The sequence below is a fragment of the Enhydra lutris genome, unplaced genomic scaffold (genome assembly GCF_002288905.1).
Source record: "Enhydra lutris kenyoni isolate GAN:26980312 unplaced genomic scaffold, ASM228890v2 scaffoldscaffold12, whole genome shotgun sequence".
Taxonomy (NCBI): domain Eukaryota; kingdom Metazoa; phylum Chordata; class Mammalia; order Carnivora; family Mustelidae; genus Enhydra; species Enhydra lutris.
In genome coordinates, this window is record NW_019154096.1 from 1,375,275 (window position 1) to 1,389,718 (window position 14,444).

Consider the following 14,444-nt stretch of genomic DNA (forward strand, 5'->3'; position numbering starts at 1 on the left):
CTCCTCCCCCCAGGAGCTTAGGTCATTTTTTTCAGTGCAAAAAGCTTAGATGCGAAAAATGAAGTAACTAGAGTACATCAAACACTACAGGTGACCATGTGCCTCTGAGCTTATTTTAATATGTTTACTTTTAATTATAAAGTAATATACTATCCTTATAAAACAATAAAATAGAATTATATAAAGCAGAAAATTAAACTACTTCCTACCCTACTTCTCAGATTTCACCATTTATGTCACCATTATGTAATCTTTCCATTTTATTAGGAAAATTTTTATTAAGAAAATTTATTAAGAAAAATTTCAAACATAGAGAACCCCCACAAACCCTCATTCTTTTTATGATGCACAAGTTACATTATGGTCCATTCCACTACCATGACCAAAGGGCCATGTAACTAAATTATAAGATGCAAAAATGTAAAGAAAGAAAATAGAACTGAAATGGACGTAGAATTCTGTCAATTCAAAACAGTATGAGGAGAAATGAATACATACCATTCCCTATTTTTTGAAAGTTCTGCTCTTCGAAAGAGGCTGAGAAGATTTGAAACCGTCACTTCTGAACTAAAATATTGTTTGAAAATCTAAAGGGGAAGAAACACACGTAAGTAAATTTTCACTTGCTTCAGATACACATGGTACTTGTTAAATGAACTTTAAAAAAATAATGAATTATAAAGAATTTATCTCCCAACAGTCCTCATATAATTTCAAAGCTTTATGAGAACAGTTTCTCAAAAGTGGCATTTATGAGACAATCTTCCATGATCCCAAGGTATTTACTAATGATAAAAATTCACAAAGCACGTTTCCCTCTTGAAGAACTTCCATATACATAAAACTCTGCAGTCTAGTTTTTCCCATAAGCTTTCCTTAATCAGGCTTAAGTCTATGCTCTCAGGAGAACAAATTCCCAATGAAGGAATAATTTCCAAATATGTTCCTGCCTAGAGCAGAGAATCACCTGGGAATGAAAAAATATTTACAAATTGTGTATTTCAACAAACAAATTCACTCACCTTAAATGCATTTATAGCTGACAAAACAACATCTATGCTATCATCACCTAATCGAGTTAAAACAGCTTCTTTTATGAAAGACTCATCAACACTCTCCTAAGCAAGAGAAAAAATATGTAAATTTGGTTATTGCTAAAACCTCCCAAGAGTTTACATTAAAAAGAAAGCTTAGTTTTATGAAAAGCACTGCACTCATTATCTGTCAAGAAATACAGGCTCTACCCTAGACACAAACTCAAACACTCTAAGCATACTTGCACTGAACTTGATAATCTCTAAAGGGTCTTTTTTAGATGGGTAATTATTTGGTCCAAACTTTTCCCAGTTTCTACTGAAAATACCATAGAATATGTATAATCCAAACATAATTTTTGCATTAAGAAGTTCATCTTGCTAAACAAGAGCCCAGATATTGAGAGTGCATAGACTAAAGAACCAGAACATCTGGTTTAAATCCTAGCTCGACCACTTACCAACTGTGTGACCTGCAGCAAGTTACTTAACCTTTCCAGGTCTGTTCTTGTCTATCAAAGACAGCTAATAATAGCACCTATCTCAAAGGACTGCCACAAAATGAAATAATACCTGTCAGTGCATAGAACAAGGCCTTACACAATGTAAGTACTATTAAAAGTTAGCTATCATTATCAAGATTTTTTACAAGGATAAGGACATCTGCTGAGAAGCCAGTTGCCACTCTGTCAAAAGAGATCCTATTTTTCTTAACAAAAGAAAATAAAGCATATAATCATTCAAAGTAATGGAAAAGTAAGACTACAAGCCAACCTAAATATATCCCTACCTGTAGGTGGCATTTTTTATAATGCTATAAAAAAGTAACAGGGCTCTCTGTTGGAAGATAAAACCCAAATCCCTAGAACTCACAAAACTGAAGCTCAAATCTCATGTACCAAATGTCACCAAAATTTTCTCTAGAGCTAACAAGTAGCCAAATATCCCAATCTGAAATTCTATAATAGGATCTATGTTCTGTCACTGATGGAGAAGGGAAAGTGAAATCAAAGCATGCAGAGAAAGACAGTAACTGTAATGACAATATTGAACCTAAAAGGCAGATGTATACAGTGCCTTTTACTGAAAATCTAACCAGATCCAGAAAAGGACAGGGGAGGTAGGGATTAAGAGTAAAAGAAGGCTGAGAACAGCTTTAGGAGTATTAGGAGCTTCCAGGAATCCCTTTTTCATTCTAGACACTGGAATCTTCCCATCAAAACAAAGACCAGAATTCAGTAGTTTAACTAAAAAAAAAAAAAAAAAAAAAAAAAATCAATAGCACATACTTATCAGCAGTTTGTGAAATGTAACCTTATGCCAGATCAGAAATGAATCAAAATCAATAGATTATAAATCTGAATACTACAATCATTTTTAAAGAAACATTCTCACAGATCCTAATACTTTTATTATTTACAGATCATTTAAAATTAAGTAACTCAAAAATATAAAAAATATCAAAAAAAATTTGAAGTCCAATATTTAAAAACCCTATAAAACCAATAAAACTCAAACTGAAATGTATTTATTAGGGTAATTATGATTAGCTGAAATTAAATTCTACTTGTGACATGAATCTGGATCTACCAACCATGACACAAGTTTGAGTTCAGCATGTTTGTAGTACTACATGCCATGGGGAAACAACTCTAGGACCACTTTTTTTATTCCAGAAATTTTCCAAATATGTTAATAGTAGTACATATACAAGAGGATTTCAGATATCACAGCCATGAACACTCCCATTTCAATTATAGTAACAACAGTAAAATATCTCTACCAATGAGCTCTTCAAACCCATGATTTGATGGCTATGTAAAAATGAGTCCATTTAAAAGTGGGAGAAAAATTTTAAGAATATAGTATCAACAGTAAGCAAACAAAGCAAAAATCGTGAAGGTATTGTTTGAATGGCTCAATTCTGAAAAATAATGCTTCATTTGAATCATTACAAAGTCTTCTAAAATACCATTTTGGTATAAAGACATTATTTACAAATTAAGTCAGCCTTTGTACTTACTTCTCGCAGCCACCAAAATGTGAAACACAAATACAACTGCAGGTACTGAGATCATGAACGGCGTCCCAAAAGCTCTCATTCCCATGTTCCCAAATATACTCATGTTGAACTTGAGACTATCAAAGTTAAATTTCAAAACTAAAACATTCTCAGATAATTTGTGAGCCTCTGTAAATAATCTAGAAATTCTAGTCTGAAAAACACTAAGCTAAATAATAATCTGCAACGTGGAAACATGTGAAGACAGTTGTTAGTAGAGCATACACAAGTTAAAAGTGCCGCCTGCTGGTATGTATGGTCCTAAATCTTTGTCCTGTACACTCTCCTCTGCTTTATTCATCTTGTATCTGTAATTACACAATGTTAATTATAGTTGGTAACTTCAATTTCTTATTCTAGAATGACACTGTTCACCATAAGGATAAAAATACCACAAATGAAGCTATCTGATACAAACCTCTGATGTTTTCATATTTTTCAGATGATTAATGGCCAGAAGTCTCACAGGAGCAAGTGGATGATTCAGACTGAGCATCAGGGAAGCATCAGAATCTGCAAGAAACTATAGGATTCATCACAATCACCAAATTATTTCACCATTAAATCTGAACAGCATCTGATCAAGAATAAAAACTAGAGAAAACCATCCCAAAATGCCCAACATATTTGATAATAACCATCTAACTTCAGACACCATGAAATAAAGTAAAATCTTTGTTTCTAGAATAGGGTATGAGTTACAATAGATGAACAAAATGTATATTGTTAATGTTGTGACTTTGAGTACCCTCATGTCTATGGGTAGGTTTATTTAGTGAAGCAATCCTATGAAGTAACTTTGCATTCTTTATGTAGATCTGATTCCAGACTGAGAAGTACCTAAAATATATCATTGTAGTAGCACCTAAATGAAAATAGAAATTTAAAAAATTGGTCACTGAAGACAGAAAGCAATTTATCTAAATGATACAACAGTGACAGATTTATGACAACTTACTTCACTAAGACTTGGGAATGAAATGCCATTAAAGATGAAAGTCTAATTTTATTAGAAAAGAAAAACCAAAACAATCAAGTTTTTCTTCATATTTATTTTCAAGGCTAATTTTAAGAACTGCCTAACTTCTAGTAGAAAGATTTAGGGTTACTCACCAGGAAATTTCTAAGTTCTAACATGCTCATGAAATTAAAATCTACCTCCCTTTTTCTGAATAAATGACTTAAATAGCCATATATAGCAAGTGGGTACTGCACTGGAAAGTACAGATATGGGACAAAAATAAGAACATGCTGGAAACTACGTGAAGCCACCTTCTAGTGATTGCTGATGATCATCTGTAACATTTCCAAACAATACTCTTCCAAAATACATATCCCTTCAGTTATTTAAATTACTGTGCCTTTTCCAATGATTCAACCCCTGCCTCACAGCCTTACTTCAGGGAACTAGATAAATTGTATTAAATCTCACCTGTCCATAAAATTTTCCAAAGAAAGGTATGAAGTAGCAAACTTCCTTCCAGAGCTCTTCAAAGAACCACACAAATATACCCATAATTGTAGTAATTTCTCTGAAGAAAAACCTACCTGATACTTTCCTCCACTTGTGGAAAGAGAGATAAACTGATGAAAAAGTTCTTGTTTTTTTAGATCTGTAATTTCTTTTAGGCGTTCCTCTAGTACAACATCTAATGTTCTGGGATATCTGGGAAGAAATTAATGAGTTAATTATTCTTGGTAAAGTCACTGACCACATGCACCTTACACATATAAAAAAACAAATAAAACTTCAGAAATTACTGAGACTGAGACTTACAATTTTAACAAACGTATACGTAAAACAGTATACGTAAAATCTGGTGATGTTAATCAAGTCTGTAACTATGACTATTGCAACAGAGACTCTCCGTAAAAAAAAATTATACTCTCTATAGTCTCCACATAGCCCCTATTCCCTATATGAAAGTCAAATTTCAAATATACCTAAATCCCTCACCTGTCTTCCTCAAGGGGGAACAAAAAGGACAGCCTCTTTAGAATTCATTTACTTTATTTCAATGTGACCTGTGAATCTTTTTATAAATCAAGAGGCACACATTAGAGAACAGCACAAACACACAACTTACTTGCTTTCTAGAAGTCTGATAAGTGGAAGAAACTGTTCGTTAAGCAAAGATACTTTATCGGGATCGATTTCTTCCTGTGAACTATATGAAATATACTCTTCAAAAAGAAGGCTGCAAAACAAGTACCAGCAGACATGAGAGCTATTTACTGAGTACTCATTATGTTCTAGATGCCTTAGAAATATCATCTGCCATACTTCCACAAGGTAGAAGTCATTCTTTAGACAAAAACCAGGGCTAAGATTCTTGTAATTTGCCTGAGATCGAAGGAGGAGAAGCACCACGGCCAACACTTAGTGAGTCCTACTGTGTGTTTTCAACTCTAGTTTGATCCGGGGGCCCACACTCTCCACAGTACTTCCCATGTATACTATCATGAAATTCACAAGACAACTCTGTGAGCAAGGGGCACGAATGACACACACCAGCAGGCAGGCCAATGTTACACAACAGCAAAACCAGATCCAGGCAGTCTGACCTTCAGAACTTATTACTCTACTCTCCTGGAAATGAGAGAGGCAGGATTCAAGCCCGTGTTTGAATGCAGTGCCTACATTCTTTGCATTTCTATCAAGTTGCCCTTTCAGTAAAAAAAGAAAATGGGGAACAACTATCTTTACAGAAAAATAAGAAATAACCCTCACTTCACACCAACCCTCAGTATTAAGTTTCTAATTGATATTTACTAAATGCCAACTGTGAGGTATTGCTTCAGGCATTTTGATCATTTATTAATGGGAAACTCTAAACAGCCACTAGTTACATGTAGCTATAACCCAAATTTAGCTTAACGATTAAATTTCCATGATCACACATGAGCACTAGAGAGAAATTATTTTTTCCTTCTAGTGCCACAATTATTGCACTAAGTACTTCTAATTAGTGAAATGATACTGACAAATCTAGAAGCACATCATAAAGACATACTGGAAAATTCTAAAAAGTATACAAAACCACAAAATACAAATCAAAAGCATGTCAGAAATAATACCTTCTTACCTAGCCAACAAATGGTCTAAGTTGTTCTTCAGTGATATATTTGTAAGTATAGCTTCTAAATGTCTCCTGTAGATTTGACCATCCATCCCTTCAGTTTCTTCTCCTTTAGTATACAACATAAATTAAAATTGATTGGGAAGTTTTTTGCACTTACATTATTAAATTTACAGTAGAAAACCCTCCTATAGGAATAACTTTAAATCATATTCATCTGAAACCAGCTTTTTACCTGTTTATAAAAGTGTATTTTACCTATTTAGCCATTTATATATTTTTACATTTTTGTATACGTTACCCTCACTTATGCTTTCCCTGAAATTCTCTTTATTTTTAACAAGTTTTTCATGACTATCTTACTAAAACAGAAGTCCAAAAAACAGTCATTCCAGGTCATATTAGAAGGGGCTGAAGTAGGGACCCAAGCCTAGGTCTTAATAAACTAGCTCTGAAAACAAACTCAATCATCACCTCGATACACCTTACTGAACCAAGAGGTGTCATCTAATATTCCAGACTGACCATAGATGTATGCTGGCCCTGCCTTCAAAGATTGGGACATTACTCATCGCCACCAAAATAGGAAAAATGTACTTTTAAACATTTAGTCATGTTTCTGAAAAACATATGTAAACCAAGATCTGGGTAAGCAAACTTAATTTTCAACAGACTGACATAATTTAGAGATGTCTTCCTTAGTATGTCTTTCTTAGCGGTAATAGGACCAAGCATTTCTTCTTGTCTTTCTGTATTTATTGAAGGATAAAAAAGCAAATAATGGAAATAATCACTTTTAATTAAAGACTTTTTTAAAATTTGGGTTTTTATGTATGAGATTTTCTTGCTCTATGGTCAAAGACTCAAAGGAGAAAAACTTTTTTGGCAACTGAGTATTTATAAATGAGTCACTGAAGTTCATTAAATATCTAAAGGAGAAAGGGAAGTTTTACTTGGCAACATACATTTATCATTTTAAAATAATTCCATAGTTGTCTTCACGTACAGATAGGTAAAAAACAAAACAAAACACACATTAAAAAACAAAACAAAACAGAATTCTGAGTATATCCTTCAATGAATAAGGAAGGATCTCCCTTCAAACAACCTACTCCCCACCTCAAATGTTTTTCACATAAGAATAAATTACACAGAACAATAAATGACACAGAACAATTAATTAGAACCTTTAAATATCTTAAAGATAATAACATGAATGTGATTCCTATTTTAAGAGAATCTGATCTTAGACATTAAGTTTCTCAACACAAAATGTAAAACCACATACCTGTAACATGATTAACAATGGAGACAACCAGATGGGGAAGCATGTAACGCAGAAGAGGACTGATGTCATATATTTCAGAAATCCCATGAAGTATTGTAATGAGATCAGGAACATTGCACAAGTGAGGAAATGGCCTTTGAGAAATAAGTACATGTTAACTTCAGAAGTCAAATATACGGCAATTTAAAGAAAAACAACCCAGTATAAAATTTATCTTTGAAAGAATTATTCAAAATAACTTCTTTCTCCTTTAATTACTATCATTTTTCAATTCAATTGTACATACTTCTTTCCAAGGCTCTCTGGCTTCTGTCTCTGCATGAGCACTATCAAGCAACCTAATCCATCCTTGATCAAAGAGGGAATTTTGGTCAGTGTTTTGATGATCTGTGAGGCCAACGAATTAACGAAGGTATCTTCCATTGTCACTTTCACAGAAATCTGACATATTATCATATATGTGGCAGCTCTGTAATCTGGTAAAGATGATTTCAATCCCTAAATATTTTTTAAGATATAAGGAAAAATTATAAACTATAGCACTGAATTCTACTTAAAATGTCACTTTACCTTGACAAATTGAAAATGCCATAAATTAGAGATTAATACTACCTAACACAAGCTGAGAGTCAACCACACCTCAGAAGTCAACCTCCTTTCCTGAGCACATAGAGATAAGTCTCCTGGATGAAGGGAGGGATCTCAGAAGGTCTCCCAACTCAAACATCCACTATTTATGATAACAGGGGCCAGCCAATAGGCTCTTCTACAGGCAAACACCCACCACTATAAAGGAGACTTCAGAAATAAAACAATGTCTGATTAAAGATAATAATTTTGGGACACCAGTAGGAAGTGAAAGCATTAAATCCATGAGGGATCTGGAAGGGTGATAGGCAACAAGGCACTTGAGAAGAAGAAACACTGATAAGTATAAGTCAGTCATTGCAAAAAGAATAAAAGAGCCTATGCCTTGATGAGATTTTTAAATCCATTCCTTTTCCAGTGAATTAACATGACTGCTAAAAAACCAGATCTGGAAGACAGTGGCAGGGCCAAATAGCCAACATTAATTGTTAAGGAACCGTTATTAAGATCCCACATTGGTTACGTTTTTGTTTTTTTTTTTAAAAGATTTTACTTATTTATTTGACAGAGAGAGATCACAGTAGACAGAGGCAGGCAGAGAGAGAGAGAGAGAGGGAAGCAGGCTCCCTGCTGAGCAGAGAGCCCGATGCGGGACTCGATCCTAGGACCCTGGGATCATGACCTGAGCCGAAGGCAGTGGCTTAACCCACTGAGCCACCCAGGCGCCCCACATCGGTTACGTTTTTAAGACAAGTTTTTTTTTTTTTTTTTTTAACCAAAAAATTAAATCTTACCAACGACCAATTTTAAAATATTTATCATCAAGTGAAATTTTTAAAAGCCAGGAAATTCCTTCAAGTACAAAATAATCTACTTTACTTATGAGCAAGGCCAACCTTTTGGATGTATGGAAACAGCTTGGCAACTATATTATCCAATTTGTCCTCAGCAGTCACTAGAGCAGACACTATGGTAGAAGCATAAAAAGTTAAGAGCACCCTCAACTGAGCTGAACTCCCAGGATACTCAGCAAACACCTAGAACAAAAAAACACAAAGTACATATAAAAGTGGAAGCCCAACTAGATAAAAGTGTAAGAATATTTACAGCTCTCCTCAACTACTTCAGGCTGACATGTTTATTTTTACCACATACAACATTAAATACACAAATGCAACAGTTCAATTAAATATGACAAGAATGAACAATCCTGACATTTTTAGACCATCTCTTTATTTAAACAGTCACTATAAAGAGAATTTGGCAGGAAACAGAATAATTTTTGTAGGAAAACACCTTTAGTGATGCAAAACTGATCGAACTGCTCATGCTCTTTCACTTAAAAGGAACTTCTTCAAAGTACAGTAATTAGGAAATGCCTTAGCAGGCTTTCCCCATTCCAAGCAAGCAATCTTTTAATGGAACTATATAGTCATGAAACAAGATACTACTTACCTTCACAGATTTTGTCACCAGACTACAAATGAAATCCATGAATCCAAGATCTTTGTAGCAGTGGGTAATCAAAGTTCCCCTAGCTAAGGGCACTCCGTGTTGCTGTTATAGACAGAAAGAACCAACTACCGTTAAAGACATCCATCAACAGTTATTATTTTTTAAAGTACCTACCATAGTAACAACTTCCTACTGGTTCAGTTCATAAATACAAAATATACAGTCTCTCCATACAGCTTGTGGTGGATAGGAGATTAACATATAAAACTGCACAAAGTTTAGAAATCCAGGAGGTGAGCAGCAAGGGTGCAGACACTCAGTGAATATTGCCTACTTATGTTTTGTATTTTGATTAAGTATTTACCTAAGTCTATATTCTCCAGATTTTTTTTTTTTTTAAAGATTTTCTTTATTTATTTGACAGACAGACATCACAAGTAGACAGAGAGGCAGGCAGAGAGAGAGGTAGAAGCAGGCTCCCCGCTGAGCAGAGAGCCCAACACAGGGCTCAATCCCAGGACTCTGGGATCACGACCTGAGCCAAAGAAGGCAGAGGCTTTAACCCACTGAGCCACCCAGGTGCCCCTGTATTCTCCAGATTCTTAATACCTCCCCTAGTTAGATTCGTTTTTTTTCAGCCAATGTGACAGGCTCTCTCCGCTTTACAGTAACACTAGTAACAGAAATAGACGACGAACACAAAAAACTTATACTGCTATTCCCACCGCTTATTAGCATCATGCATGGCATGTACTAGGTGCTTAATAAATATTGAATAAATCAAAGAAAGGAGAATCTAAAATGAACTTTAATAGTGAGTGGGGTTTGCATACCCGAAACAACTGTGTTTAGAGAGCATCACTGTCTGTGTGTAGAGTAGGGGCAAAAATGGTCTTCATGTTATTAGCAGAGGAAGTAATGTGATAAGCTTTATCATGCTTGGCTTTCTCTTCTTGAACACCCTTTAGTTCAAGTGCTTTACATTCAAACTCTTAAACTGTATTTCTGATCACTGACCTCATATTATGCATAAGGTTAACTTTTTCCATGGTCGTACAGTTTGTTAGTCTACTTTTGTCCCCATTTGTCCTCCTCCTAGCCTGAACGGCCACACTCAATATTCAGTAAAACATGTGTCATTCAATAATCATACCTTAACTGGTGACAACCAAAACCATTTGTGTTTTGGATTATTAATTTTTAGGAGCTGTATAACCCGTACAAATATTCTTGTCTCGTGGTATGGTAGAACACAAGCAATGAGGCTATCCTGATTATAAAGATGGATATGGAACCTGGGGGGAGAAAAGCAAACAATTCAAACTGACAAAAAAAACCTACATGCATGTATTTCCTTACATGTCCAAATTGTTTATCAATGAATTAAAACTACTAAGAATAAATATCAGTGAAAACAAGCACATAACTATAAAATAAAGGGCATTAAATGATAACTCTCTATTTTGCAGGATTTGGTCAACTCTTATGCAGTAGTATTTTTAATATTCAATACCAAAATTTACATGCCATTCACTTTCAGTTTTTTTTTTTTAAACCTATTATTAAATTAATAAAACCGTGTGATCACTGTGGTCAAACCAACAGAAAAACAACTGGTCAATAGACAGTAAAGCTTGGCTCCTTTCCATGCTCTAGTAAGTTCACCTTCCACAGCTTCCTCAGCTTCCCTAATTATCAGAATTCTAAAACCAGAAGACTGATGAAAATCACATTACTTTCCTTGAATTAAAAAAAAAGAAAAACCTGTTAAATTACAACCATACATAATTTGTCCCTGAACTTCACAGAACTTTGTACTGGCGGCTCTACCATAATAAGTGATTCATTAATTACATCAGATACATTAAATCCTTTCTAGCCTTGAAGACCTAGCTCAAATATCTCCTTTTTCAGAATGCTTTTCCTAATTCTCCCAGTGAAGTGATCCCTCGTGTCTGTCTAAACTCTAAACTTACTAGCCAAGATACTACTTTCTCTATGAAGCTTCTCTCTACCTCAGGTAGCACAACACGCCCCAATCTTTGCATACACCTTTATTTTAAAACAATAACCAAGGTGGCTACTCACCTTGTATCGAACTTAATGTTTGCTTAGTAAATAAGTTACACAAATACAAGTATTCTTTACACTAATGATCTATTGGAGAGGGGAGATTAAATGCTAGAAGAAAAAGAGAAATACTACGTACTTGTTTTTCATCTGATGACTCTAATGTTCTGATAATCAGAAGACCCAAGTTAAACTTATGTTTTCGCAATGACTCAACTGCTTCCAGAAGGGAAATCACTTTATCCCCATGTCTCCAATTAATGACATAGCAGGTCTTTCTACTTTTAAAACATATTACACGGGGCACCTGGGTGGCTCAGTTGTTAAGCTTCTGCCTTTGGCTCAGGTTGTGATCCCAGGTTTCTGGGATCAAGCCCTGATTCCCTGCTCAACGGGAAGCATGCTTCCCCCTACTTGTGTTCCCTCTCTTGCTGTCTCTCTGTCAAATAAATAGAATTAAATAAACAAATACACAAATAAAACATATAAAACATGGCAGAATAAACAAAACTGTCTAAGCTGTGATGTGATGGAAATTAAGTGGGAATATAAACAGTATACTTACCAAGACAATTTCCAGAGAGGATAAAAGATTAAACCCTGGAAACAATTTTGTGTCTTAGCTTACTAGTTACATGACATAGGTAACTTAACTACACCTCAATTCTGTATATTGTAAAATGGGGACAGTACAACTATCTTTCCATAGGAATGCTCTAAGCACTGAATGCATGCAAAGTGCTTACCACAGCACCTCGTACAAAAATGTTCAATACACATTATCTATTATTGTTTTTAAGTTACAGTATTTTAGAGGATACTAGTTTCCTCTTCTCCAAGCATTGGTTTTGTTATATCAGCAACAAAGTAGTTAAGAACACCTTTACTCCAAATATGCAGTAATAATTTGTAACGGCAAAGTAACATGAGTTCCTTAGAAGAAATGAAGTTGGCCTATTTTCTTTTCTTTTTTTTTTATTAGCAAGAAAGAGCACAAACAGGCGGAGCAGCAAGCAAAGGGAGAGGGAGAAGCAGGCTCCCCATGGAGCAGGGAGCCTAATGTGGGGTTCAATCTCAGGATCCGGGGATCATGACCCCAGCTGAAGGCAGATAATCAACGACTGAGCCACACAGGTGCCCCTGAAGTTGGCCTATTAACTCAAGATCTCTAGGAGTTCTAGTTCTATCAAAAGAAGTGAGTTTAACGGGGACATGCTTATCTTACCCAACAGACATGGTGTTAATCTCTTAAATAATTTAAAGATGAGAAATTAGGTAAATTAAGTGCTCTCAATACTTTTTTTTTTTAAAGATCAAAGCTGTTAGCTCATAATTATTTCTGTAATTTTATTTGTTACCTGTGAATCAACCACTCCAGACACTTCTGTGCTGGCTTCAGTAGGAAGTAAGGAGACAAATGAATAAGGAATAATGAAATGTTTTCATCCAACTGCTTGTTCACTGCTTTGGTCTGAACGCTGCGCTCCAACGTTTTTGCTAGCTGGCTGAACAACGGTGCCTCAAACTGCTCAAAGGAAGGGTCGATCCCCAGCAGCTCTTCCAGGCCAGTGCATCCTAGGAAAAGGCCAGCTGATTTAACAATTATCTGCAAGCAAACTCATCTTAGCTCCCTTTACAACCTAACTTACCCCCAAAATCTCTGTATTCTTTTAGCAGATATAACTGTAATACAGTCCCAAACATAGATTTCTAATTTTCAACATAAAAAATAAATCCTATCTCCCTCACTAAAAACAGGAAAGTTCTGCAGGGCAGAAGCGACTCCTTTAAAAACAAGCAAACACCTCTCAGTAACTAGGCCAGTCCTCCTAGGGATTAGGAGATTCCTCCTGGAACCCAGTCACTGCCTCCAGACTTTTTTCAGCGGTTTTTCGCTTTACCCATTAGTCAACCTCTTTGTTTCTTCAACCTGTGAAATTCAGGTAGCCGCTACCTACATACATTTCAAGCATCTAGCACATAGTTATTTGTTATTCTCTATCCCTGAACAAGTTAGAAACTGCTAAGAATGAGGGAGAGTCAGAAGAAAAAACGATACACCAACATCTACAAAACCAATACTTCAGAGCTTTTCTTAGTTAACGGGTAACTCACCGATCGCGAAGGCGGTGTCCCTGTCGACGGTGGCCGCTTCCTTGGGGTCAAACAACAAAGAAGCAACTTCATCTCTCGATAACAGACTGCGGTCACTCTGAGGGAGGGCGAGTCGCTGGAGTTGCTGAGCTAGGGACGTCATCTCTCACGCCGGCGGATTCCTAAAAACACAGGCTAGGAAACAAAGCCACCGTCAGAAGTCTCTACAGAGTGGCTTAACTACAAGCCCCTAATGGCTCACATACAAGCAACTTTCCTCGCACTCAGCGCTGTCCCGGACACACACCACCTGCCCCGTGACTCTCGGACTCCAAGGTGCAGACACCACAGTTAAAGCTCTTGGGGCCACGCTACGGCTTCTTCAGCCCTGATTCCGCGACACTCGAAAACCCGCGGTCACCTCCCACTCCGCTGGTATATCGTCCACTGCCCTACAGCTCCTGCTCACCGGGAACTTCACTGCGGGAGGCGCGTACAGAGTAACCGGTCTTCACAGCAGCCCGCACATGGTACCCAAGCGGCCGTCTCTCGCCCGGAAATCCAGAGCACGCTTAAGGAGAGCTTCCGGTTTCAGGCACTACGGCAAGAGAAGAGGTACAAGCTTACCAGAAAGGCGATAAGAGGACTCCACCTCCCTGCGTCGAAGCCCCACCCCTTCGCCGTACAGGCTCAGGCTCAGGCTGCGGTTTTGGGGCGCGTTGGGCTCCCCAGCTGCGGGTTACTAGTCCGCACTGTGCGGTTTGCTCCTTAAG

At 36.4% G+C, this 14,444-nt stretch overlaps 1 protein-coding gene across 1 annotated transcript in view; it reads right to left on the bottom strand.

The window, feature by feature from the left end:
• LOC111145103 (HEAT repeat containing 1) overlaps positions 1–14,198 on the bottom strand; it is a 48,709-nt gene extending 34,511 nt beyond the window's left edge. Inside the window, exons 1-14 of the mRNA XM_022499745.1 lie at positions 14,141–14,198; positions 13,693–13,866; positions 12,936–13,152; positions 10,661–10,802; positions 9,508–9,609; positions 8,949–9,089; positions 7,751–7,962; positions 7,465–7,598; positions 6,183–6,285; positions 5,184–5,294; positions 4,645–4,762; positions 3,515–3,619; positions 1,023–1,118; positions 499–587 (exon numbers count right to left, since the gene is read on the bottom strand). Coding sequence (XP_022355453.1) covers positions 499–587; positions 1,023–1,118; positions 3,515–3,619; positions 4,645–4,762; positions 5,184–5,294; positions 6,183–6,285; positions 7,465–7,598; positions 7,751–7,962; positions 8,949–9,089; positions 9,508–9,609; positions 10,661–10,802; positions 12,936–13,152; positions 13,693–13,834 — 1,712 coding nt within the window. The 5' untranslated portion in view covers positions 13,835–13,866; positions 14,141–14,198. The remainder of the gene's footprint in view (positions 1–498; positions 588–1,022; positions 1,119–3,514; positions 3,620–4,644; positions 4,763–5,183; positions 5,295–6,182; positions 6,286–7,464; positions 7,599–7,750; positions 7,963–8,948; positions 9,090–9,507; positions 9,610–10,660; positions 10,803–12,935; positions 13,153–13,692; positions 13,867–14,140) is intronic.
• Positions 14,199–14,444: the final 246 nt, after the last annotated feature.